General features: G+C 43.5%; 1 protein-coding gene across 2 annotated transcripts in view; it reads left to right on the top strand.

Annotated features, from left to right (window-relative positions):
• The window catches only part of LOC142852268 (carboxylesterase 1D), a 29104-nt gene extending 4843 nt beyond the window's left edge, over positions 1–24261 (top strand). For both annotated transcript variants that reach the window (XM_075976883.1, XM_075976885.1), the window contains exons 3-14: positions 485–629; positions 2043–2176; positions 3918–4071; positions 5652–5756; positions 6969–7073; positions 10287–10325; positions 13894–14034; positions 14833–14913; positions 16008–16155; positions 20430–20561; positions 21432–21504; positions 23891–24261. In XM_075976883.1, coding sequence (XP_075832998.1) covers positions 485–629; positions 2043–2176; positions 3918–4071; positions 5652–5756; positions 6969–7073; positions 10287–10325; positions 13894–14034; positions 14833–14913; positions 16008–16155; positions 20430–20561; positions 21432–21504; positions 23891–24074 — 1441 coding nt within the window. In that variant the 3' untranslated portion in view covers positions 24075–24261. The remainder of the gene's footprint in view (positions 1–484; positions 630–2042; positions 2177–3917; positions 4072–5651; positions 5757–6968; positions 7074–10286; positions 10326–13893; positions 14035–14832; positions 14914–16007; positions 16156–20429; positions 20562–21431; positions 21505–23890) is intronic.
• Positions 24262–26931: the final 2670 nt, after the last annotated feature.

Raw genomic sequence — 26931 nt, 5'->3', positions numbered from 1 at the left:
TATCAGCAGTAGAGACAGAACCAGAAGGATGTCTTCCTGTGGTGTCCTCCAAAGATAGCATCCCTGACTTGTAACAGGCTGGCTGTCACTGCAGGTCATTTTCCTGTTTCATAGAAGATTCCCAAGAAAGAGCATGTTTACCTACATTGTCATCTCACAACCCAGTGAGCAAACCTTGTTCAACAGTGCAGGGAACTCCACTGTCTCAGGCAGTCAGCATATGAGTGTCTCTCTTCATGGACCACCTCGAAGGCTCCAAGAAGGGAGAGATACAAAGTGCTGCTTCTGCAGTCTTGGGAGAATCTAGCATCTCAGAAGTCCCACCAGGAACCTATTAAAGACTCTCTTATCCCTGACAATGACTCCAGTCCCATGTGGACAACTTCAGTTATATGCTCAAAATGCCAAGTACAAGGTCAGCTCCGGGGTATTAAGTCGAAACTTCAATCTAGTGGAACTTCAGATAGTCTCTCTCCCCTCCCAGGTGCTCCCAAGATGCAGTTGGAGGACAGGTGCTCTCAGAACTTTTCACCAACAGAAAGGAGAACATCCCTCTACAGTTCTCTGAAGACTGTCTCTATTTGAATATATACACTCCTGCCGACTTGACAAAGAACAGCCGGCTGCCTGTAAGTATGGGGAACACTAGACCAGATGCCAGTAAGTGTGGGGACCACTGGGCCAGAGAGCTGAGTTCCAACCTCCAGCTCTTCTAGGCAACCAGAATGGTAGAGGTGACTGAGAGGCCAGGGATGATTCCAGATCCAAAGTTTTCGTTTTCACATAATCGTCCACCATCCTTTGGCTCAGCCTTCACTCTTAGATGACATCGACTCAGTCTCTCCTGAGGCTGCAGGGATGCCCAGGGGAGGAGACAGGCTTGAGGGCACCATGACAGGAGATATCCTGGGAGATCCTCCAGCGGTGGACATGGGTTTTAGAGCCATAGGGTCTGTGCTTTTCAGAGGATGAAAGAGCAGAGCTGTTTCTTAACCTCAGCCTGTTTCCTCACATGGGAACTGACTGTCCTGTGAAAGCTCAATGACTCGAAAGCTGCATCTCCTAAGTGCTCACAGCTGTGCCGACATACTAGGCATCCCTGCAGGACAGTCTGGGTCCTGGCAACTCGGCATCCAGGGGTTGGGGCCGTGTGGAAGCTTTGCCTCCACCTCTGTTTTCTGTGATATCTTGGCAAAGAGGAACACTTCTTACCTGTCACATAAGAAAATACTTTCCTTGCCATGTGGGTAGGTTAGTTCTAGTGCGTAGGACAATTCTGGATCTATGTGCTAATTTTGATTTTCATTACTATTATCTGGATATTATTTTCACGCACTCACATCTTCTCTTATTGATGTACTCTTGAAATAAAAAACATGAATTATGCCTCCTCTTGAGCTTAAGTGTATTAGAGGGGCTGGTATATGCTCAGTACAGAGATAATGAAGACTGAAGACTTTCTAGAAAAAGCAAGTATGATATGGGATTGGCAGGGTAGGGGGACTTGGGTGTGCATAAAGAGGCACATTAGAAAGGAGTGCTATCAGGATATATGTGTCTCATCAGAAAAAAATCACTTACCTGTGGGAAAGTCTAGTACAGCACCGAGGAGTTACCTGGGATGAGATGAAGCAGAAATACAAAAGCTGACACTTTCATCTTCACTGCGGCATAGAGCGATAAGACCTCACCGAAGATGAGAGAATCAATATTTACCTTTGAGCTGTTCTCATAACGATGCTCTCAGTTAGAGAATCTTGCGAGCATTTGAGAAATGAGAAATACAAGGGAGTACTGAGTTTACATTCTGGGCAGGAGCTGAGAGAGTTTACAAAAGAGAGATACCTATTATAGCCTTGATGGGCATTGCCGTAGTTCACATGACAGCCATAGTGAGCAAAACATAAAGGTTGATGACCAAACCAAAGAGCATTCACTGTGTTCCCAAGTCTGCTACCTATGACCCGACTCCCCAGCAGCACCAAAAGCAGGCTCTCTGCACTGAAGCTATGGATTGCAAACTTGGTTATGCTCTTGTCCAGGTGATGGTGTGGATCCACGGAGGAGGACTGGTAGTGGGTGGGGCATCCACCTATGATGGACTGGCCCTCTCTGCCCACGAAAATGTGGTGGTGGTGACCATTCAGTACCGCCTTGGCATCTGGGGATTCTTCAGGTAAGATACTGTACTTTCTTGTCTCCACATTAGCCATTCCATTGGTCTGTTTACTGTTAATAAGACAAAATACTTGAAGCGAGTTAATTACAAAGAAATTTTCTTTAACACAAGGGGCTGAAAATGGAATATTGGCTAGCTTCATCAGCCAGGCTACTGTTGACGGCCCTTAGATGAAAAATAAAGCATTGTAGAAGAACAGAATGTTCATGTAAAGACCACATGACGAGGTGGAAAGCCAGGGGTAGGGGAGATCTGGCTATTTCCAAAAATTTTAAAGATGTGCTCATTTTTATTCCATGCGTATGGGTTTTTGCCTGCATGTATGCTTGTAAACCAAGTAACTGATTGCTGCAGAGGCCAGAAGAGGGTTTCAGATCCCTGGAACTGGAGTTATGGTTGATTATGAGATGCCACTGGCTGCTGAAAATTGACACTGGATACTTGATAGGGGTAGTAAGTGTTGTTATGCACTGAGCCATTGCTCCAGTCGAGATCTTGCTATTTTTATAACAAAATTCTTTCTAATGAACTAGGTCCCATGAGTTCTCTACAGACCCCTCTCACAGTGCCCTATGTGACATAATCACCTTGTCTTTGATCTCATCAATTACATGCTCTTTCACAGATAAATAATTCCATACCACAGTAGAGACGAGAATCCTAACAGTGAACTACTGGTGAACAGCTCTTCTCCATGCCACAGCAACCACTGCGACCCCTGCTGCCACTCTAATCAAAGCTCTGAGTCTTTTCAGTGATTGCAACCTCTGCTGCCACTCTAATCAAAGCTCTGAGTCTTTTCAGTGATTGCAACCTCTGCTGCAACTCTAATCAAAGCTCTGAGTCTTTTCAGTGATTGCAACCTCTGCTGCAACTCTAATCAAAGCTCTGAGTCTTTTCAGTGATTGCAACCTCTGCTGCAACTCTAATCAAAGCTCTGAGTCTGCACAGCCACTGCGACCTTCTGCTGCAACTCTAATCAGAGCTCTGGGTCTGTACATCCATTGTGACCCTCTGCTGCAACTCTAATCAATGCTCTGGGTTTGTGGCAGGGATCATTATTAGAATAATTTATTATTATATACCTGCCATTTTAATATGACAGTCGTTTTGCTTGGAGTGTTCTCTGAGACAGGAAGGCCTGTGCTGTCTCTTAGCAGTGTGTCCATGTCCCTTACAATGACACAAAGGCACTTTCTAAGGCTCACAGCAGCCATGTCTACACTATTGTCCCCAACCCTGGAATCTTTGCTCGTGTTGCTTCTTCTAAGTCTAACTCCACTCCTTGGACAGTCCCAAGGCTTCTGTCCTCATTTTATTCAGGTCTCCACCCAAGCCAGTGTCTCAAAGAGGCCTTTCCAGTGAAAAGAAATAAAACATCACCCCACAGGCCACATCTGCCATGGTGTTTGCCTGATTTTCTTTTTCTATCTGGAATCATTCTCTTTTCAGCTGCCGGTTCATGGTCTGCAGTGTGAGCTGAATGTAGTCAGAGATTTGAGGTTTCTTCCCAGCTGTGCTCTAGCTCAGATCAGTGCTGGACACATGCTGGTTCTTTGGTACAGAGCTGCTGGAAGATAAGCGTAGAGCCCCACATAGAGCGGTGTTGTAAAGTGAGATCCAGTTAGACTTCTGTGTCAGGACTGAAGTGTACAGTCCCCAGCCCATTTGAGGTATTGAGATCTTTGCGAGCTTTGCCATGACATCTCTGCCTAAACACTAATCTGTTCTCTTGCAGCACAGGCGATGAACACAGCCGGGGCAACTGGGGTCACTTGGACCAGGTGGCTGCACTGCACTGGGTCCAGGACAACATTGCCAAGTTTGGGGGCAACCCAGGCTCTGTGACCATCTTTGGAGAGTCAGCAGGAGGTTTCAGTGTCTCTGCTCTTGTAAGTGTCCCTGCATTTATGTGTCTGCATCTCCTGAAAACCATCCACTGTCCAATCCAGCCATGAGCATCTTGGCTTACAAAATTGTACTCACAGAATATCATCAGATGGCAGAGACCTAAGGATCAATGCCCCACACACACACACTTACACACACACACACACACACACACACACACACACACACTTGCTTAGTTTCATATACAGGGAGTCAAGAACTTTCAGTTTCTACACACTCACACACATAACTTTTTCTAGAATGTAGTGATGGGTAAAAAATACAAACAGGAGTGTGAGTTCCAGCATGAGTTAGATCAGGTGTCCTTGTTTGGCTTCCAGCAAGAACTACTCCCAAAGAAAACTTAAGGTCCAAAGCAGAATGGAGCTTCCCTTGAGGTCTGACAGCTTTGCATGTCCAAGAAGGAGGCAGCCAACTGTGAAGAACCTGGATGTCCTGGGGAAGTAGGTGTGAGAGTGGAGGGATAGGTAGAATGGGGAAGGTGGAACAGAGACATGGGTCACAGGTATAGACAGGGGATGTGAAGCATCCTGGTGTGTGAGACTGAGCCAGAGTGATATCTAGAGAATATATAGAAAGTTCTGTGAGTTCGAGGCCAGCCTGATCTACAAGAGCTAGTTCCAGGACAGTCTACAAAGCTACAGAGAAACCCTGTCTCAAAAGAACAAAAAGAAAAAAAAAAGAAAAAAGAAAAAAAATAAAGTAGAAAATTAATGTTAATGTATTTTTCTCTATTTTTCAAACATATATTGTTTTCATACTCAGAAGGGGAAATGCTTGAGTAAAGAAAAGAGAGAATACAGATTAACCCAAAGAAGACAGCTGTCCACCTCCCTGTCACCTAGGGATTATACTGTCATATTCTTATCTTTATTTCTCTAATCTTAACCCACAATTTTGTTTATCTGTCTATATCATCTATCTGACTTCTTCCATACGTGCATAATGTCTCTTTTTTCTATCTATTTCATGCATAATCATTTTCCTTTTTTCTTTTTCTTCCAAGTATATATCTACAATTGGTCTTTAATTCTTTTATCCTAAATAAACTTTAATGTGTAATACAACATACCCATAAAATACTTCTTTAGCAATATCTTTATAATTGCAGAGTATTTCATGGTAAGAATAAATCCTTATTGCCAAATTTTGTAATATTAGGATCTTGAGTTGTTTCCAAATTTTACTATGACAAAGAATTAGCACTGTAAAATTTTTGCAGGCCTCCATGATCTTATTCCCAGGATATATTCTGACAAATTGGGATGATAAGACAGGCCCTGTGGCACAGATCTAGCAAACTGTCTTTCCAGTGGCCCTTTTGAGTACCTGCCACACGATTCTTTCTCTGTCTCTTACTCTGGTCTCTGTCTCCATCCCACTGATGTTCTCTTGGGGATGTCAAACCAAAGAGATGTCAGGGAAGCAGACCGGGAGATATGATGTCTGCCATGTCCACAGAGGAATGGCCAGGGCAGAGGAGCAGCTGGAGGAAACCCTAAAGAGTAACTGACCACCTTGGTAAGCATATATATCCTCCTCTTCTTCTCTCCCCTTCCAGGTGCTTTCTCCTCTGGCCAAGAACCTCTTCCACAGGGCCATTTCCGAGAGTGCTGTGGTCCTCACGTCTGCTATGTTTACAGAAAATGTCAAGCCCATTGCTGAGGTATGTACCACTCTGAACAGCATCTGTGCCCTTTGCTTTTTTGGGGTCCTCGGGGATTTTTCTTTCCATGGGGTTCATCTTAAATGCTCAATGGATGCCTGAAGTGAGAATGGGAGGACGGCTATGACCCCATCTGCACCACACTATGCAGGCTCCAAGGCCCCTTTGTGTGAACAATATTGTGTAGATGCCCTGAGATCCCGCACATGTCTTAGGATGGACGTCACATCATATACGTCAGATCTCCTTAAACATTTGGAAAAACTGAGGCAAAAAGAGATTCTGTGGCATACTTACAGTCAACTATTTGAGAAGAGAAGGAAGTGATATTTGAAACCTCCATAACAAATGATCTCCTTAGGAGCACTGAAATCCAAGAGCATTGTGTATATTTTGTGGTATTAGAGATAAGTATATTAATAGGGATAATTGACAGGAATGGAGAATACTGCTTGTGCATTCAACTCATTTGACTATTGCAATTAGTAGCAGAGGCAACACTCGGTAGGATCAACAGCCAGACTTCACGGGCTAGAGTACTGTCTTAGGTAGAACTGCTATTTCTGTGAAAAGACACCATACCATGGCAACTCTTATAAAGGAAAACATTTCACTGGGGATGGCTTACAGTTCAGAGGTCTAGTCCATTATCATCGTGGCCGGAAGCATAATGGCCATGACATGGTGTTGGAGAGGTAGTTGAGAGTTATACATATCGATCCCCAGGCATCCAAAGGAGACTGTGTGTCCCACACTGAGCATAACTTGAACATCTGAGACCTCAAAGCCCACCCCCAGTGACACACTTTCTCCAACAAGGCCACACCTACTCCAACAAAGCCACACCTCCTAATAGTGCCACCCCCTGTGGGCCTATAGGGGACATATTTATTCACACCACCACAAGTACATTTTTAAAACTTGTCTTTAGAATTTGGTTGTGGAACCTGAGCATAGTGACTCATGCCTATAATACCAGTTCTTTGAGGAGCAGAGGCAGGAGAATTACTATCAATTTTAGACAAACCTAATCCATATAGCAAACTCAAGACCAACCAGAACTGCATGATTTGAGAGAGAGAGAGAGAGAGAGAGAGAGAGAGAGAGAGAGAGAGAGAGAGAGAATGAATATGAGATAGAATCCATTACATACATTAGTGGAGGGTATAGTCATTGCCTTTGACCTCTGCTATTGGCTGTGATCTTTGGCAGCTGGTTGCTACTCTTTCTGGATGTAAAACAACCACATCAGCTGTTATGGTTCATTGCCTTCGCCAGAAGACAGAGGAAGAACTCATGGAGACCTCACAAAAAATGGTAAGTATATCCATTCTACAGTCTGGTCGCCATCACTCTATGTGCTTGACTCCAATCTTCATCTGCTCAGCTGTCCTCTTGTCCTCCACAAACTGCACGGAACAGTTTTTCGCCTTTTAAATCTGTTGTTCTCAGACCTTAGTTGTGAGTTTCATTTTCCCTTTCTTATTATTAAATAACTCATATGCTAAAGGTATTCTAATAATAACATGATGAAAAATTGTATGACAACCCTCTAAACTTATGAAGCTTACTTTTTGAACATTCTTGCTTTTGGATGTATCCTGAATTAATGGAGCTGAGAGTATTCAATATGGTCTTTGGAAGTGTGTCATCATCACAATATTATTTGATACAGAAGCTAAGTTATAACATAATTTTATAGCCTAATTTTCTAGAATTTCTTATTCTGCCTCAATAGTATATTAAGATAGTCAGCTATCTCCCCATTTGTTCATGTATTATCAATCAATTCATCCTTTGCTCATCCTATACGTTAATATTCTTTCATCAAAAGTTAGCAATGTATTCCTAATTTTTCATTAATCGACTTTTCAATGTTTCCATAATCTATAAACCAGCCAGCCAGTTTATATCTATAGTTCTTTCCCAATCCTTCCCAGTCCTACTTGTGTTGACTAACCTCAACCATCCACCCATCAAACTACCTATCATCTGCCAATCATCATCCATCCATTCATTCAATGTATGTGGAAATAATGCAAACAAAAATGGACATTATTCTGTCTTGCATAAAACTACTCATAAAAAACCAAATACATATACTATGTGAGAAATGGACATTATTCTGTCTTGCATAAAACTACTCATAAAAAACCAAATACATATACTATGTGAGTTAAAAGGCACAGTAAAGAGAGAGAATACATTCAACATAATTACAGGGAATAGTTCTTGGAGAAGTGACATTTGAGGATTTATGAACAGTCATGGGAATTTTCCATTATAAGAAAACATAGCAGAACAAACATCCAGAGAAAAATAGCATGCAAGGTCATAAGAACTACCACCTTTGTAGAGGGAATGTTAATCTAAATAAGCACAAGAATCACCTGAGCTCTTGGCCTCTCTATCCGGACAATGGACCTTCCAGGATACTCCTAGGCAACCCCTAACAGGCTTCTCCCTATTTGTCCATGAGTTGAATCAATATGGCCTTGGTAATTTGGTCATTAAGTTCATAAAAAGAGTAAATGAGGTTCAGAAAATTTAGATAGCTATATTCTAACACTAGAAGAAAGAAAATATTTCAAGCATTATCTGTGTGATACAAGAGGACCAGACTATTCAGAAATAGCTGGTGACTTAGGAAAACCCAGAGGACCTAAAATTCAAGGACACCTCAAGATGATCTGAAATCTTAAGGAAGGGCACCCATGATTATCCATTACTCCAGCATATATGCACACATGTTCAAACACATATACAGTGTTCCCTTCACTAATAGAGGCATGTCATACAGTGTAGCAGTCTTCCCAGATACTTCTCCATGGAGGGGATACATAGTAGCTACAGCGTAGTAGTCTTACCAGTTGTTGGGATCAGTAAGGCGTGTCCAAGCTATTAGACTCTTATTTAAAGAATTGAAATGCAGGCCCTTACAGATTTCATAGTAGCAAGGAAGGGAATTTTTCAAAGGTGAAATAGTAATGTAGATCAGAAAGAAATAACATTGTCAAGAGTGACAATGAACCCCATCAAATGGGTTACTTAATGTTTGAGGCTTCCTTTCATGAGGACCAAAAGGAAGAATTCAGTTGCTAAGAGACATAGTGTGGGTACTTCCCTGTTTCAATTGATAGGCTTAGACTATCTATGCCTTTTCTTACAGTGCATGTCCCATCCCATGAAGCCTTTGATTTTTATTCTATGCATGCCCAAGAATGTTTGAGCATAAGATGACACACAGAAAGTTTCGACTAAAAGTTAACTCAAAGAGCACAGTTCATCATATTGCATATGCACCAAAAACTAGTTCAGGCCTGATCAACCCCTACTTTCTATACCTAGATATGTTCGGAAATATGCTTGAATAGAAGCTGTCCATGAGAGGGCAAATTTTATTGTGGTTAGGGATAGAAAAGATTTATTCCATTGTTTGGAGTGGTTTATGTCTGCAGCCAGTTTAATGTAGGTGGGGGTCCTAGGCTGCCAATCAATTGTAGTTATTTTGTTAGATGAGGAGTATATGCACCAAGTACTTGTAAGTAAGAATCGTAGGTTGTCATGTGCATGTAGTTAGAAGAGGCATGCATCCATAGCCCAAGCCAAGCAAAGTCACAGGTTGTTAAACTATTTCTTATGCTTCTCTGCCTTGGGATTATGACCACAACAATCTTGGTGACCACAGCAGAGAAAAGAGTGGGCTGGAGGAACGCCATTGAGATTGTGGGCATCAGGATTTTCTGGTGCAAGGATTCTAGATTAGAAAAGAAGAATGGTTGAAATGGAATCTTCAGGTAACTGAGATGTTCTGAATAGAGATTCAAGACATGGCTGGTTCCAGAGTTTACAAAGACATCATTGAGAATATGTCTGTCTCTACATCTCAGTTCTCCATTCTTTGCTGTCTTCTATCGAGATAATTCTGTCTCTTAAGGAAGGAAAAGACAATAGAACTCTAACCTTATATTCTATTTGCTTAGAGACCATCTCTTTCCCAAATGTCGCAATGGATGTGTAGAACTCTCTTGGATGGACACTACCCTATAGCCATTCTTGAATGGCTCTCTACATTCAGGGACATGGACTTACACACAAATATCCGAAATCTTGAATTGGGAAATGAGGGAGAAGGAAACAACCTGTCCTTCTGGTCCATCCCACATCCATCCCAGCTCCCTTGAGATCACCCAGTCTGCACCATGACTTTTCCATCATTCTACTGTTTCCTTGAGGAAACTTGAGGCATTGTTACCAGAAGGACAAGCAGGGGAAGAGAGTGAAAAGGAATATAGACAGTGGCAGCAGACATCCTCTCCAGGGCTCCACCAGTCCTGACTCTGGGTCCTATGGCCTTTCCCACTTGCTTCTGATATCCCTCACCATGTTCCATACTATGCTCATCCTCAGATAACATAGGCAGGGAAGAGCTGGGGGATGGGGAACCCCGGTACCTTGGAGGCACAGTTCAAATGACCAACTTTTGTACAAAGAAGGCTTTTAACACATCTTCTGCCTTTTTCTTCACAGAATCTTTTCAAACTGGACTTAGTTGGAAACCCAAAAGAGGTAAGGACTTTTTCTTCCCCACAATTACAAATGTTGAATCTTAACAGTGTTTGACGCCAATTAACTGTGAATGCAAAATCTCCAGTTGTGATATTACAGTCATGTCTTGTGTGTCCTGAGAGGGGAAGTCACCTGTTGTAGTAACACAGACAGGAAGACCAGAGTTATGGTTGTACTGACTCCCAATGGAGTAATCCTGAGAATGTCAGACTCCTCCTAGTATCTAGGAAACTCCAGCAGTGTGCTCCCTCTCCTTCCTCCTTCCTACCTCTCAGCAGGGGTTGGCATTTAGTGGCATTAGCTATGTGGTCTCTACAGTCCTGTTCTGGGCTTTCTCCCTGGGTATCCCAGATATTTCCTGCAAACCCTGTGAGAATCAAATGAGACTTAGCCACCCATCCAGATTTTACCATTTGGCAAGAGATGATTTACCGGCTGGGACACAGCAGTGGCACAGATGATGCTCTGTGCCTTTTTTGGATTCTTTCATTCCAAGAGGACAACAGAAGGTCAAGTAAAATATGGGGTGTGTCAGATTGTAGTCAGACAAGGAGTTAGAGGATAGCTTTGGAGATGGGGATAGAGTTGGCTATTAGTTTGATATATCCAGCCAACACAAGATGGCTTGATTAGGAAGAAAACCAGATGTTAGGAAACTTGGAGACAGTGTTGCTGACAGGGGGAAGAGCTGCTGCAAAACCTGCTGCGGGAAGCCAGAGTGCTAGGAGGGGAGGATGTTGAGGGAAACACGGGCTTCAGGCTGAGGAAGCGAGGAAAGCACAAGTAGCTTTTTGAAAGGCTTGGGTTTTGATTAAACAAGAGATGGGTGTTTGGTGGGCTTCAAAAAGTAAGCTTAGATATTTATAGTATTGTCTGAGTTATGTTTCTATTGCTGTAAGAGACACCATGACAATGGCAAGTCTTACAAAAGAAAACACTTAAACAGGACTGGCTTACAGCCCTGAGGTTTAGTCCATTATTGTCATGACAAGGAGTATGGTGGCCTACAGGCAGACATGGAGCTAGAGAAGGATCTGAGAGTTCTACATCTTGATCTGCAGGCAGCAGGAGGAGACAGTGAGTCACTAGGCCTGGCTTGAGCTTCTGAAACCTTAAAGCCCTCCCCCTAGTAACACTTTCTCCAACAAGGTCACACCTACTCCTCAAGACCACACCTCTTAATAGTGCCACTCCCTATGAGCCTACGGGGGCCATTTCAATTCTAACCACCACAGGTATCTTGTTTTTTATTTACTTTGATTTGAATCACAGCCCTACTATAAAGGCTAGGCTGTCCTTGAACTTGGGATGCTTTTGTGTCAGCTTTTCAAGTCCCGGGATTACAAGTATAGGGCATCATGTCTAGCTTTGCAGTCCCATTTGGGCAGCAGTGTAGACATTCACTGTAGAAGCCAGGGGCAGAGCAGGTTTAGGAGGATCAGGTAGGAAGAGTTTACACTGCAGAGGAGTGGTTAGGTATGATTAGAGTTGGAATACTTTTGAAGGAATTTGAGAGGACTTGCTAAACACTAATGAGAAGGAGGAAAGACTCCATTGGCCTCTAACTTAAGCAGGCGCTGCGCTTGGCCTCACAGAGAAGGTTTTGGTTTTCTTGGGTGTTTTAGCAATTACTATGTGTTTGTGGTTTCTGATCCCCATCACTCATGCATTTGCTGCTCCACAAGGTCTTTGCTGTTTGGCCTTTGCACTTTTGCTATTTTCTTCCTCATAGTCTCTATTCACTCTGATTCCTCGTGAGGTTCCCAGACCTGTCCCTGGGAACACATAGTAAAATATGTCATTTTCCTTCTGATAAAATCTTGACTTTGCTTAGAGACCCAAAAGAGGTAAGGGGCTTGGCTTTTTGGATTACAAATGTTGAGTAAAAATAAACACCTTTCCTTCGTGGAACTAGTACTTGAAGACACTTTTGAATATCAGAGATGGGCCATATATTAGAGAGAAAAAGTTCTCTGCCCTCTGACCTCTAACCCTGCCACAGAGCAGGCTCCAAGTCCAGGACTCTGTGACCACCGTGACTTAGCTCAGAACCCTTCCCCCTGTGGAAATGCTGCCTTTTCTTTACATCTATATAGAGTGTCGTTGTTCCAATCCTGCTTCAGATGGAAAATGACAAGCTCCATGTGGCCCAGTGTATCTTCCTTCAGATGAGCAGTTCTCCACGGAGCCTTCTGCACCGCCTGGCTTTTCTAAGGCTGCAGTAATTAAGCCCAGGACAGATTCTATTTGGTCAACCTATTTGATTATGGCTCCATACTTGTGAATTTTTTCTTTGAATAGTGAATGAGGTCTCAGTTTAGACATCTTGAGAAAAGAGCTAATGACTTCTAAACACTGGCTTTGTATTCCATAGCACTGAGGTTTAGATTGGTTTAGGTTTTACACATACAGTATACCTTCATTAGTCATAGATTCTCTGCTTGTGAAGTCACTTGCTAAAATGTACTTGCAATCCCAATCCAACCCTTTTAACACAGCTGGGTCTTTTACACCACATGTTCTGGGCAGCAAGAAGCTCAAATCACATCATGCCCAGGTCCCCATCTCAAGTCAAATCGAGGCAATACTCGATCTTCTTGACTCCTCTCCCATATTCAGAAGTGACCTCTTCATGATGTGTGCAATGTGACATCTTGACGGTTATTTACTGTTTGCATTAATTTCCCTATTTAAGCTGCTCTTCCAGCATACTAATGAAGAGCTGTCCAGTGTCCCCAAGCACAGGTGGACATGAGGCACATTCCAGAGAAAACACATGTGATCAATGAGCTCCCTTCAGCTTTAGTTTGTTGGGTTTTTGGTCTTTAATTCAGTATTGATGAGGCAACATCTCAGTGCGTCCAAAAGAGAAAACAGAGATGGGGGAGAAGGGGCGTCCTTCTGGAGATCGTCTTGTGTGTTATTCAGATTGGGGAGGATGGGAAAGGAAAAGAAGGGCATAGTAGAAAGCAGGATTTTGAGACAGAAATCAAATCCATACCCACCTGAACTAGGATCAGAAGCATGTTAAGTCTTTCCCCAAACAGTGCTTTGTTATAAATGAATTCAATTTTTACCCAGTAATTTTAAGACAGGTGATTATATAAGGTATCACTAAATAGAAACTGACTCATAAAAGAAGGATGATTTTAAAAACAGTTGTGACCAGAGGCTCCCAGGAACTAACTCTCAAACTCCCTTGGAAAAATGCCTTGACATTTGCTAGTTCATTGCTTTCAGCAATGTTATAAACTTATCTATAATAATTAACCCAAGTTAGCATATAAATGGGTATTTTAGATTCAATATTAGCCTGAACTTTGACACACATTTTTGTGCAGTATGTATTCTGCTTGGGTTGAAAATTGGCCTCCTTATCTCCCTACCACCATCATCTGGCCAGTGCCAGCCCCTTAGAGAGTCCTAGACTTAGTCCTCTTAAGGCACTGGGTTTCTGTGGCCATAGACACAGGAGTCCTTGTGCTGGCCAAGCCATTAGAAAGCAAGAGAGGGCATTGGATGTAACAGGGCAGAAACACAACAGAGGCTACATTTCTGTCTTCTCTAGACCTATCCCTTCCTCCCTACTGTGGTTGATGGAGTGTTCCTGCCAAAGACTCCAGAAGAGGTCCTGGCTGAGAAGAGCTTCAACACTGTCCCCTACATGGTGGGCATCAACAAGCAAGAGTTTGGCTGGATCATTCCAATGGTGAGAATGTATAGACCACTTACATGCACTCCACAGGGGATCAAGCATCTTCCTCCCTGCTCTGATCAAGGGTTATGCACCCAGATTCAAAGAAGCTTAAAACTTTCCAAGTAAATTTGCACTGAGAATCCCTGGTGAGGCCCTTTAGAGTGCCAATTTATATCACATGGGGCAGAGGAGCCATTAGTGATTGCAGGCTTTCTAAAGAAATTCTCAAGAGGGACTCAGGCTCCTGGATGCCCACCAAACATTCTATTGGCAGTGTGGAGCTCTCTCAAGTAAGCATTTTAGGGCCCTGTTATCAGCCTGGGATGTGACTTTCAGTACTAGAAGACACACTAAAGCCAGACCAATGCTCTGAGTACAAAATTGGATGTGGTAAACACATCCCAGAGTTCTTCAGCTTTCTTGCGGACTTCACAGAGCATCACAGGAATGCAGACACGCAGACACAATGCTTGGTTTTGTTTCCCGTTACCCGAGTCTGGGAGTGTGTGGCCTATGCCTTCCATTCCTGAGCCCTTGATTTCTATATGGCCACAGTCTGGATGTTCCCTCACTGCCTAAAGGAACATGAGGCCCTGATGTGATCAATACCTTCAAGTGTCCTCTCTGTGTTGCTTGTATTCATTCATATGTGCCCATGGGTTTTGCTGATTTTATTTCTCAAAAACTTAAACTCCCATGCCTGTCAAGTCCCCCCAAACTCTACCTTATTCCATTTTGGTTTGCTTCATTGGCTTTTTTTGCTTTTGTTATTTCCCCGTGATTATTAATGCTTAATCATCTGTTTAACAGCTTATGGGCTATCCACTCTCTGACGGCAAACTGGACCAGAAGACAGCCAATTCCCTCTTGTGGCAGTCCTACCCAATGCTTGTAAGGCTCTAGGGAATCATGGGCATTGGTTGAGAGAGAAAGAAGGTTGGTGACTTTCTCTAATCACAGACTAAGTTGATGGTGGAAAACCTAAGTTTAAGCTCCTATGGTTTTGATTTTCCCACTTTACCATCCCAGTGTGTCGAACCCATACTTGTGACTTTCCCATCAAAATCCCATTGAGTTCAGAGTAAGTTTTAGAGGAAAAGGTTTATTTAAAGCCAGCAACACCAAGACCATGGAGACCATCAGAAACAAAGACCAGTGCAGCTAGGGCCTGGAGGCACAAGACTTCCTCATGGAGTTCTTAGGATACAAATCAGATAGGTGGACACCAAGTCAGTTAAAAACTTTTGGGGTGGGGTTAGGGCTGAATGTGGTGCCCTTAATCCCAGCATTCAGGAGGCAGAGGCAGGTAAATCACTATGAGTTCGACACCAGCCCAGTCTACAAAGCAACTTCTGAAACAGCCAGACTGTTATATAGAGAAAATTTTTCTTAAAACACCAAAAAAAAGAAAAAGATTTGTTTATAGGTTAATAGATAGTGTAGACTCTGTAAATTTAAAGAAAAATTGCTAACTAGCAAATCATATGACCCATATCTTTTTTCATTCCAATTTTTAAGAAATGCTAATTCTGAACTTCATTGTGAGGATATAAATGTCTTTTCCCCCAGAGAACAGGGGAAAACACCAAGAAATTACTTTTCTCTAAAAGACCAGGAACAAGAAAAAAGATGACACTTTTTTTCTGTAGGGACAGCTGAAGAGAGTATTCACTGGAGAACAGTTTTTAATCTATGAGGTCTCTTAATGTGTATGGGTCTCTTCCACCAAAGCCAGTGGGACAGTAATAACATATGACTCGGATACCTGAACCCACAGAATAATTAATTAAAATAATTAAAAGAAAGTTAATCTAAAAAATTTTAAAGAGAAAGTGAATCTAGAGAGTTTATTCTAGTCTTTCATGGGCAACACGAGGAGGGTTCAGTGAGCACTGAAGTAGTTTAGAATCAGAGAAGCCTTCTTAACTGACTGCAGAAGCCCCATTGCTCACCCGGCTGGGTGGTCACCTTCTGATCCATTTCAGAGAATCCCTGAGAACCTGGTTCAAATGGCCACTGAGAAGTATTTAGGAGGGACAGATGACCCTGCCAAAAAGAAAGACCTGTTCCTGGACTTGATTGCAGATGTGATATTCGGCGTCCCATCAGTGATGGTGTCTCGTAGCCACAGAGGTGAGTTCCAGGTGTTGGATGACCGATGGATACAAGTTCACCTGCTAGGTCTCTGGCCTGCCCACCTCTTGATATAGATAGATACTAAATCTGTTGAGAGCAGGACTCAACAGTTGATTCCATATGGCCTGAAAGGTTGTTTTGCTTTTTCTACTAGTAAGGATCTATGAGAAAAGGGTGCACATGCAGTTTAACTTAGAAAAGAATCCCAGAAAACACCTTTGGGAGGTAAGAAAGTGACACAGAGACAAGATGGACGCTAATCTGGAGAGCTGCCTAGCATGTCTCTGTCTTAGCTACACCTGAAAACTCCAGGGAACAAGGAACACCTTAGAGATTTCTTTTCCAAGAGGTAAGGGAGCTGTGCATTAACCCACCAAGAGCCACATCACATCAATTGAACGCTTCTCTAAGATATTGTTAGCTTTGTGGCGCCTTTATCTACTGCGAGCATGAACAGAGCTGTGTGTAACAACCAGGATGGGAAAGGGGAGCAAGAGCTAATGGTGCTGCATGTGGCTGCCAGGCTGGCCTGCCCTAGAACAAGGGCTACAGTTAAGTAACTCCCAGAGTTACTTTGCTCAGTGCTGTAACAGAGAACCTGACACAAACCACCTAAGTAACAAAGGTCTGCTTTGGTAGGAGGTCCTTCTGTCTTTGTGTTGCTCTCATTGGTTAATGAATAATGAAAACTGCTTTGGCATGATAGGGCAGAACTTAGGTAGGCAGAGAAGACAGAACTGAATTCCAGGAGGAAGAAAGCAGAGTCAGGGAGAGCCACCATGGAGCCACCAGAGTCAGACATGTTGAATCTTTCCTGGTAAGCCACTGCCATGTGGCAATATACAGATGAATAGAAATGGGTTAAATTAAGATGTGAAAGTTAGCCAATAAGAAGCTAGAGCTAATGGGCCAAGCAGTGTTTTAATTAATACATTTTCTTTGGGGCTAAGCTAACTGGGCAGCTGGGACAAGCAAGCAGCCTCTCTCCTCAACAATTGGCACCCAACGCGGTTGACTATCTCCTACAACATGTTTCAGCTTAGAGTCTCTGAGGTTTCAGTCTGTGGTGTCAGGATAGTATAAAAGGGCATATGACATCATAGGGAGCAATAAAACCATGTAGAGCAGCAACAGAAATAGGCTCAGGGCATAAAATAGCCACCAGGTCCTTGCCATCCGCAGCCTGCTTTCAAAAAACAGGCTCCACCTTCTATAATTCTACCGCCTCCTAGGGCTGTGTTAGAATTTTGAATCTGTCAATCAATTTAATCGCTTAATAGATCAGAGTTTTCATGATATAACTGTTTCTATAAATAACTTCACAAATGTACCCAGAGACATCCATGACAAATCTAGGTATTTCTTAGTTTAACCGAGGTGACAGTTGAGAATAACCATTTAAAGGCACCAGCAGTTTCTGTTGCAGATGCTCTCTTGCTGAAGGTATGGTGGCAAGTGGAACTAGAATGCCACTATGGGAAGAGGGGTCGTTGGGAAATCTTGGAAGGTTGACAATAGCAGAACAACTGCTAAGGACCAGCAAAGCCATGGAAAGAGGCAGGATTTAGTAGCGTGTGTGTAGTACACAAGTTTCATGATGTGCTCATATAGGCCACAGGACAAAGATTTGGTTCTCTCCTCCACCTTACATGGGTTCTAGAGGTTGAACTCAGCTCATAAGGTGTGTGCAGCAAGCGCCTCTACCTACTGAGCTATCATGACAACCCCTCTCTGATACTTTTTTACACTTTTAATATTACAGTTTAATGTTCTGGGTTTTTTCTACAGTTTAGCAGGATAGCGGATGAGTTTGAGACTATCATTTTTCCCAGGGGCCCCTTCTATGTGTTTATCTTTCTCTTAGGTCTTAAGTACTCCTTCAAGGGCCCTTTGCAGAAAGAAGTAGTTCAGTGCTCCTTTACTCCTTTAGCCTGCTTTTGTAATGGAAAGGTTTTGGTTCCCCTTTAACAGATGTTTGTTGAATTTGCAAGTGTGATCTTTCAGAACTGGGCAAGCATCTTTCCAAGCCCTTTTGAATTGAAAAGATTCTGTTAAGTAATCAGCTATAAGACCTCCTGGCCTTGAATCTTTTCTGTATTTATGTTGTGTTTCTACTAAATCTTTTTCCTCCCTTTCTACCATCAGTCTTACATGGAACCTATTATACTTTCACCAGCCTATATTAAGCTAGCAATGGTGTCACTTCGATTCTGCCCCTCAACACACACACACACACACACACACACACACATACACACAAACACACACACACACATACACACACACACACACTTTGTGTGTGCTTGATGTCAGAATTTGCATTGTCTGGATGGCAGTTTATTGGAAGTCTAGTTGATGATCTGTCCAGCTATAATCACTAGCAGGAGTGTTCTGCTGACACCTTGCACTGTGCAAGATAAAATTCTGTCTATATCATCACTACAGTCCTAGAGTGTCCTGCCTGTGGCTCATTTGGCATCACTGACTTCCACAGGCCTCAGTGTTACTCATCACTACCTTGAAGTTTTAGTTTAAAGAACACTCTTTAGCCATCCCTGTGAGGCAGGTCTGGAGGCAGGGAGTTCCACAGCTTCTGTCTGGGAAAACTGCTCTGTCTCCCTCAAAAAAGGCCCTGTTTCTGAGCACCGTGCTTCATACTGGGGCTACATTCCTCCAGTACTCTGCCTCTATCGCCTGTTCTTCCAGACCATGGGATTTCCTCTCAGACACTGGCTGTAGGTAGCGCACTTCCTTGATTGTGAAGCTTTTATCTCCGATGCCCCTGGGGTTCTCCCTTCTCTTTCACTGTTGATGCTGTGATTGTTTTGTGTCTTGGCTAAACTCAAGTAGTAGCTGCTGTGCTTCCTGACCTAATGCTGGGAATCTGTCCCATACTGGGAGCATTTTCAGTCCCAATCTCTTGAAATAAACCCTCTGTCCTTTAGTTTCCTTCCCCATGTAAGTTCTTTCATTGAAATGTTTAGCCTTGAGACAGTACCCACATTGTCTTTGCTTTTCTTGACGTTCCAGCTTGAACTATTCATAAACTATTTGCAATTGTTTAGAAGAATTTTTATAAATATTAGAGTTTCAAACAAAACAATGTCTTGAGCAGGATACCATGCAAATGAGTTCTTTCATTTATGGAAGTTCTGCAGAGCTGAGGTCTGAATTCCTTGCTAAAATGAGTGAGTGGCAGAGGCACACCTGCTTGACCCTGCCGCACATGCTTCTTAGGTGAACCAACCACCTCTGTGGTTGTAGGGATGAACTCTGTGAGAGGAAATGAGACCGATTATTCTACACCCTATGGCATAAATCACTTAACGCCCTTGTGGTGACTCAGCGGGCAAAACATTTGTTGCACAATACCCACAACCTGATGAATTCTATGGCTCCTGTTAGGGTGAGAGGGGAGAACTGACTCCAGAAGTCATCCACTGTCCTTCACATGTACACCCACATACAACCAACACACGCACACACAATAATATAAATAACATTTTAACTTGTGAATCTGTAACTTTATCTGTGAAACAACGATAGTAGTGCATGAAATGTACATACAATGATCATAAATGTGTGGAGATGCAAAGGATTATGCTGTGATATAGAAGACACTTTCTTACAGCTAAGCATTTTTTCCTTTTTTCATGTTTTTTTTTTAATTTCTTACTATGCGCATAGAGGCAAGGCTCCAAAATCTCCCCACTTTACTGCTATGGGACCTGACACTTTTGCCTCTAAGTTACTCTGCTGTAGGAACTGTCTCTCCTCCTCCTTGTGAATGCTGCAAAGGGCGGCATTTCCAAGGTTGGGAGCACGGAACGGGACAGACCATAAGAAGCAATAGTTGGCAGCCACAGTGCTCTGTCAGCAAGAGATCTGGCATCTTCACACACGGACAGGACATGCTGGTGGCGAGAAAGGAAGCAGAGGAGAGGAGGGTGGGCTGGAGGCAAGTTCTTTCTCCCTTAACTCACCTCTCTTTGGTGCTACCTCGCCATCTTAAGAACTTAACAGTCCCTGAACAAGGAGAAAACAGGGTATGAAACACAAACTTGAAATAAGAGATCCTTGTTCATTTCTATGTCTATCTGTGGTTTTTACTGTCTTTATTCCAAGTCAGCTAGTTGTGCAGCCCTGAGCAAGCCCTTCTTTGAAATCGTGTTTCTCCCCTTACAGGGACCTCCATGCAGTTTGAAGCCTTAGCACCACACAGTAGTGTATAGTGGGCAAAGTGAACTCTATCTGAATCCATGTCTCCGCAGATGCTGGGGCTCCCACCTACATGTATGAGTTTGAGTATCGCCCAAGCTTTGTATCAAACATGAGACCCAAGACAGTGATAGGAGACCACGGTGATGAAATCTTCTCAGTATTTGGATCTCCGTTTTTAAAAGGTAATGTCTCTGCTGCCTGTGGCCTCGGCAATCAGAGGTCTGGATCTGGGCTCTGGTTTGATATTCTTATGCAAGTTTCTCCTTTTCTCTCCAGTTTGCTTTCCTGCTACTCTGTAACAGGGTTGAGCTATACCAGAAGTCAGTCCTAAGATTCACACACATGAAGGAGGCATGTGTTCATGTGTCCCCAGCCATAGTCTTTCTCAGAACCAGTGAGAGAAATGCTAGATTGGTCATGGGCTCCACTTTGGGGCTAGAAGACCACGGATTGATTTTCCTTCCATACAAGCATACTGGGATATGAGTGAGGGAAATGCTAATTTCTAACTAATCCTAAAGAAGGTCTATGATGTTTTACACATATGTGTCTACATATGTGCTTATATTTTGCAATGTGGTATTTAAGGGAAACTTTCACAGTGGTCTTCAAAAGCACTGCTTTTCAGCAGTAGTACACAACTAGCCATCAAACATGTGTCTCTCAGGACATCAGTGTCTCTGGACCTCTCTGTGTTTGGTGATGTCTTAGAAACTTTGGAGAGAGAGAGAGAGAGAGAGAGAGAGAGAGAGAGAGAGAGAGAGAGAGATTAAGAAAAGACCCAAGAACCAGCAGTCCTATTAAGACTGAGGAAACTCAGAGTTGTCTTTGGATCAGGCATACGAGCATGGATGACAAAGGAGGCCAGTGTATGGAAAGCTATTATTAAATTGAAGTGTAGATTATTAACCATCTTATAAAGGTTAGGGCCAAGACTTTGAATTTCTAATAAGCTCCCAAGATAATGATGGTCAGAGTCACTCCTGTGGGGCAGCTGCTAAACTCAGAAGCCACTCAGTGAGCAGCTGAAGCTTATTCTTTCTTCCCCACAGATGGCGCCTCAGAAGAGGAGATCAATCTCAGCAAGACGGTGATGAAATTCTGGGCCAACTTTGCTAGGAATGGGTGAGGCTGGTAGCAAAGACGGGACAGATCTGGGTGTGATGTTGCTTTATTAGTTGGGAGGGAGTGCTTTCTAATGTTTGATGTAGTCAACCTCCAGTCCCTGTGACCATAGCTCTCTTAACAAAGACAACAAGAGTAATCAGATTTGTAGGGGGCTTCTGAGATGGTTCAGCTTAAAGGAGGGGGCATATATTTTGGCTCACGGATTTAGTGGGTTCAATTGTTGGTCATTTGACCTACTTGTTCTGATTGTTTGTCAGTCTGGAACATGGTGGGATAATGTGATGGCTAAATCCCTTCCTTTCTCTATCTCACTGGTGGTCAGGCAAGAGAGAGAGAGGAAAAACTAGGGTCCCAGTATTCATCAGGGGCATGTCTGTTAGGATCAACTTTCTCCAACTACTCCTACCTTTTAGAGTTCACATATGCCCCAGGGGCACTTTCATTGGTTGATTAGCCCAATAGGCTTAATCCCTGAGGCTCCATGTCAAGCATCCAGAAATCTGTTGGTTGATTTGGGTTCTGAAAAGCCTAGGAAATCCTTTTCCCAAAGCCTTGCTGCCGTCAGCCCCAAGGGCCTCTCATGGGGAGGTTGTGCTCACGTCCTAAACAGATCCTAGGGAAGAGGTCCAGGTTCTGGCACTCTCTAACTAATACTCTCCATGGCAACATCAGCATCACTCCCACAGTTTGAAGCCTCATGCTTTTTATCATTGTCAGCAGGGGTTCAAACCTTCCACACACTTGTGCTGACCTCCAGCTCTTTCATTCACAATCTATGTAGAAGCCTTGATGACCCCCTTGCCCTTGCATTCTGCACGCCTGCAAAACCACACCCGTGCAGACAACACCAAGATTTACCTATGGCTTCAGATGTCACCCGACTCTATGAGCCATCAGCTGCAATAAATAGCCTCTGAGTATCTGAACATAAGAAAACAAATACCAGTAAATCTTTCTTCGGGGCACCCTATTGGTAGGGACATCTAGCAACACTTTCTCAACCCAACATCCTTGGAACAAGTTTATGCCTTCACACCCTTATGCCTATGATGGTTGTGTTTTGAAAGCCAAGAAACAGCTCAAGTATGAATGACCAAGAGAAAGGCAAGGGCAAAGATGGCTGAAGAGTAAGGACTAGGGTGAAACTAGAGGCTTTTTGGTTATTTCAAGTCTCTGAACCTCGTGCTCTTATGAACTTCTGAGATGTGAGCCTCTAGGCAGCTTGCATTTTGATCTGGAGCGTGAACGATGGCTTCTCCTAATGAAGTACTCTTTACCATTCACACTCTCCTTGTACTCAAGCTAACTCACATCCTTGGTGGTGGTGGTGGTGAGGAGGAGGAGGAGGAGGAGGAGGAGGAGGAGGAGGAGGAGGAGGAGGAGATTGGTTTTTTTATGCTTTTATTTTTTATTTTTTGGTAAGATTAAGCTTGTGATCTAATTGTAAATATGATTTAAAATGAAATGAATCAAAACAAAACAGAACCCTCCACAACTACCTGGATGCTATGCTACCTTTGAATCTCTTCGACCAAAAAAAATGCTCTATCAGCTTTAAACTCAGGACCCAAAAAAAATATCAGAATGGACAAATATAAGCAAATTCATTTCCCGACTGGAGAATGAATGAACTCTAATCTAGGCCCCCTTAGAGGCTTCCTTCTCATTTGAGCCATCATGAGCTTTGCTTCTCTTGTTCCTAGTGGAGCCTGCTGGAACCTCCCATATGCCTCACTCACCGCAGTCTGCATTCCCTACAGCCCACTCCAAACATTTCCAAACTCCTCCATAAACCAGTAAAAAACTTCTTCAGATCCACATCATTGGGTTAAGCACAGAAAGCTCCACTTCTTAGTAATATTTATAGGTAACAATTATTATATAATAAGTTCCTGAAGCAAAATACCTGAGGTTCATCAATTTAGCGAATAAAGATTTTACTGGGGCTCTTTGATATTTTCCCTTTGAGCCTGTGACTAAGAGGCATGTGGTGGAGAAGGAACATTAAGTGGGAACCAGATCCCATTTCTTGGCAGTCAGGAAGCAGTGAAATGGAGGGGTGGAGGCCCAAGTGGTGCAAAGCAGGCTGTCGGGGACCTGCCTCTTCCAAGTAGGAAAACCTCTTCATTCTTCCATTAGCCTTACAAAATCACTAGCTGAGCATCAGCCTTCAATACTTGAGGGTTCAGAGAAGAGTTAGGATCTAAATAATAGGAGGAAATTTCTAAACATGTGCAGCTGTCCCCAGAGGTGGAGAAGGGCACAGGTGTGGAAGGAGGCTCCTCAGCAGAGATAGGCCAAGGCATCCTCGCAAATCTTGGGACATCGTGGGGACAGCTCAGTTGCTTTGTTGAGATTCTTCGTTTTTAAATTCTATTCACAGGAACCCTAATGGGGGAGGGCTACCCCATTGGCCAGAATATGACCAGAAGGAAGGATACATGAAGCTCGGCGCCTCAATCCAGGCAGCCCACAGACTGAAAGAGAAGGAAGTGGTTTTTTGGACTGAACTCAGGGCCAAGGAGGCAGCAGAAAGGGCAACACACAGAGAGCATGCTGAGCTCTGATCAAGGAGTTCCAGCCATGTTTGAGAGTCTGGAGCCAAGAAACGTGTATGCCACAGATGATTCTGCAGAGGAACAAGGCTTCTTATCTTTGAGGCTATACAACTGTATGTTATTTTATACAAATGCATTAATGAGGGTCCTTACTGCTTCAACTTGTAAAAATAAAACATTGTTTTGGAAATCAAAATTGGATCAGTGTTCATTCTGGTTGGGTTCTTGTTGTTATTGTTGTTTGTGCTTGTTTGTTTTTTGGGGTGTGTGTGTGTGTGTGTGTGCCTCAGTATGTGTGTGTGTGTGTGTGTGTGTGTGTGTGTGTGTGTGTGTACTTGACACAAACTAGAGTTATCTGGGAAGACTGAGAAAATGCCTCAACCAGATTGCCTATAGGCAAGTTTATGGGACTTCTTTTGATTAATGATGGATGTAGGAGGGACCAGCCCACTATGGGTGGTGCTACCCCTGGGCTGATGGTCCTGGGTTGTATAAGAAAGCAAGCTGGGCGCCCCATGGGGAGCAAGACAGAAAGCAACACTTGCCTATGGCTTTTGCTTCACTCCCTGCTTCAGGGGTCTTACCATGAGTTCTTGCCTTCACTTCACCCAACTCAGGATATGTAAGCCAAACCTTTTCCTCATCAAATTATTTCTGGTCATGGCCTTTATCACACTAATAGATACTAACTAATACATTATCTTTTGCTCATGATTAATCCATGTGCCTCAGAGAAGAAAAGATGAAGAGAGAAGGAAACATCAAAAGAGATGTCTCTACAGGAGATGACTGGAGAAATCTTAGCCTGAAAACTGAAGAAGACGATCATGAAGGACACATGGAATGTTGTGTTCAATCTTCTATGGGACACATGAACAAGCATCTACACACCCAGAAAGAACAAGAATGAAGGTAACAAGAATTGATTCTCTCGAGCCCACCTTGACTGACCAGTGAGTGTCTCTGGCTCATTGACAGGAACACAGGTGAGGGGTTACTAGCAAAGTTACTTAGAAAGCAGCTGTGCCACCAAAATGCCCTACCAATCATGGATGAAGACTTCTCTATCGCTGCATAGGTGCAATCCCTCCTCTGCTTAACTGTTCACCCTGTGTATAATCTAGCACATCTAAAGACCTGGTGCAATCTGGGCAGAATTACAGAGAGACTGTATGAGGACAGAGAGAGTGGCTAGAATCGTGGGTGAGAGAGAAGGGAGAAAAAGAGGATTGTGGAGAGCTTGGGGGGGGTAGGATGGTTGAGATGGAGGAAGGACGGATATGGGAGCAGGGAAGAAGATATCTTAATTAATGGAGCCATTTTGGGGTTGGCAAGAGGCTTGGCTCTAGAGGCGTTCCCAGGTGTCCACGGGGATGTCCCCAGCTAGGACCCTGGGCAGCGGAGGAGAGGGTGCCTGAACTGGCCTTGTCTTGGAGTCAGACTGATGACTATCTTGAATATCACCATAGAACCTTTGTCCAGCGACAGATGGAGATAGAGACAGAGACCCACATTGGAGCACTGGACTGAGCTCCCAAGGTCCAGTTGAAGAGCAGAAGAAGGGAGAAGATGAGCAAGGAAGTCAGGACTGCAAGGGGTTGGTCCACCCACTGAGACAGTGTGCCTGATCTAATGGGAGCTCACCAAAGCCAGCTGGACTGGGACTGAACGAGCATGGGATCAAACTGGACCCTCTGAATGTGGCTGACAATTGGGACAAACTGAGGAGCCAATGATAATGGCACTGGGATTTGTCTCTACTGCATGTACTGGCTTTTTGGGATCCTATTTTATTTAGATGAACACCTTCCTAAGCCTGGACGGAGTGGGGGAGGGCCTTGGACTTCTCACAGGGCAGGGTACCCTGCCCTCTCTTAGGACTGGAGAAAGAGGGAGGGAGGGTGATTGAGGGAGCTGGACGAAAATGGGAGGAGGGAGGAAGTGGAAATTTTTAATGGTATTATTTATAAAGCATTAAATTTTTTTTTAAAAGAGTGTTTTCCGGACATTCTTAGGCACTCTGATCAAGAGAGTTAGGGCTCTTGTGTTCAGGGAACAATTTTTCACAGCAGATGTGAACATGTCTAATCTCTTCTCTCCAGGGAGATATTTTTATAAATACAAAGAAAATGACTAAAGAGTTTTCTAAATGCTAAGGCCAGTGTGTGCTCTAAATAAAAATGCAAGATTGTTGGAAACCACAGACCCAAAGGAGGAGCTTGCACCCAGCACAGACTTTTCCACAGATATCTAATAGGTATTCATGTAAGTCTGGGGACATGTAACAGACTGAGATAAAATGTGTCCTTGGCATTCAGACAGAAAAACGCAGCATTGTCCCATTTCCGTGAAGGAACAGCACTCCAAAAACATTGGGGAATGCTTAGATACCACATGAAGGCCTCTTGCTGCCGAGGAAAAACATAAAGTTCTGTAATTCATCATGTGGACAGGACACAGTAGTGGACCAAGTAATCAGAGAGTCTTTGCTGATGATGAGAAACAGGGCCACTTTAAAGGCTTAGTCTCTAAGACCGACCCACCCAGGGTTCTAAGGCTGAGACAAGACAATGACCAGAGAACCCACTCGGGACTGGCGAGGAGTCAGTACAGACCCTGTGCGGATTACCAGAAGTCAGCTGGTGGGAATGCCGGTGGGGAAAGACCCTCTGGAGGTGGGAAAGCTAGGAAGACAGAAAAGCAGCAAAGGCGTGAGGCATAAAGTGTACTACTTTATCTCAAGTTTGTAAAACTTCTTGTGATAGTGCAGTTACAGCACAACAGATATGGAGTTTCAGTGTGACATTGAAGATGGCCTTGAATGCTCAAGACAAGTATTAACGCTTCAATCTTTGTAACATCTTTC

The sequence above is a fragment of the Microtus pennsylvanicus genome, chromosome 6 (genome assembly GCF_037038515.1).
Source record: "Microtus pennsylvanicus isolate mMicPen1 chromosome 6, mMicPen1.hap1, whole genome shotgun sequence".
NCBI lineage: Eukaryota > Metazoa > Chordata > Mammalia > Rodentia > Cricetidae > Microtus > Microtus pennsylvanicus.
Note: the sequence above shows the minus strand (reverse complement) of the source record. Positions and strands in the feature narration are given on the sequence as shown.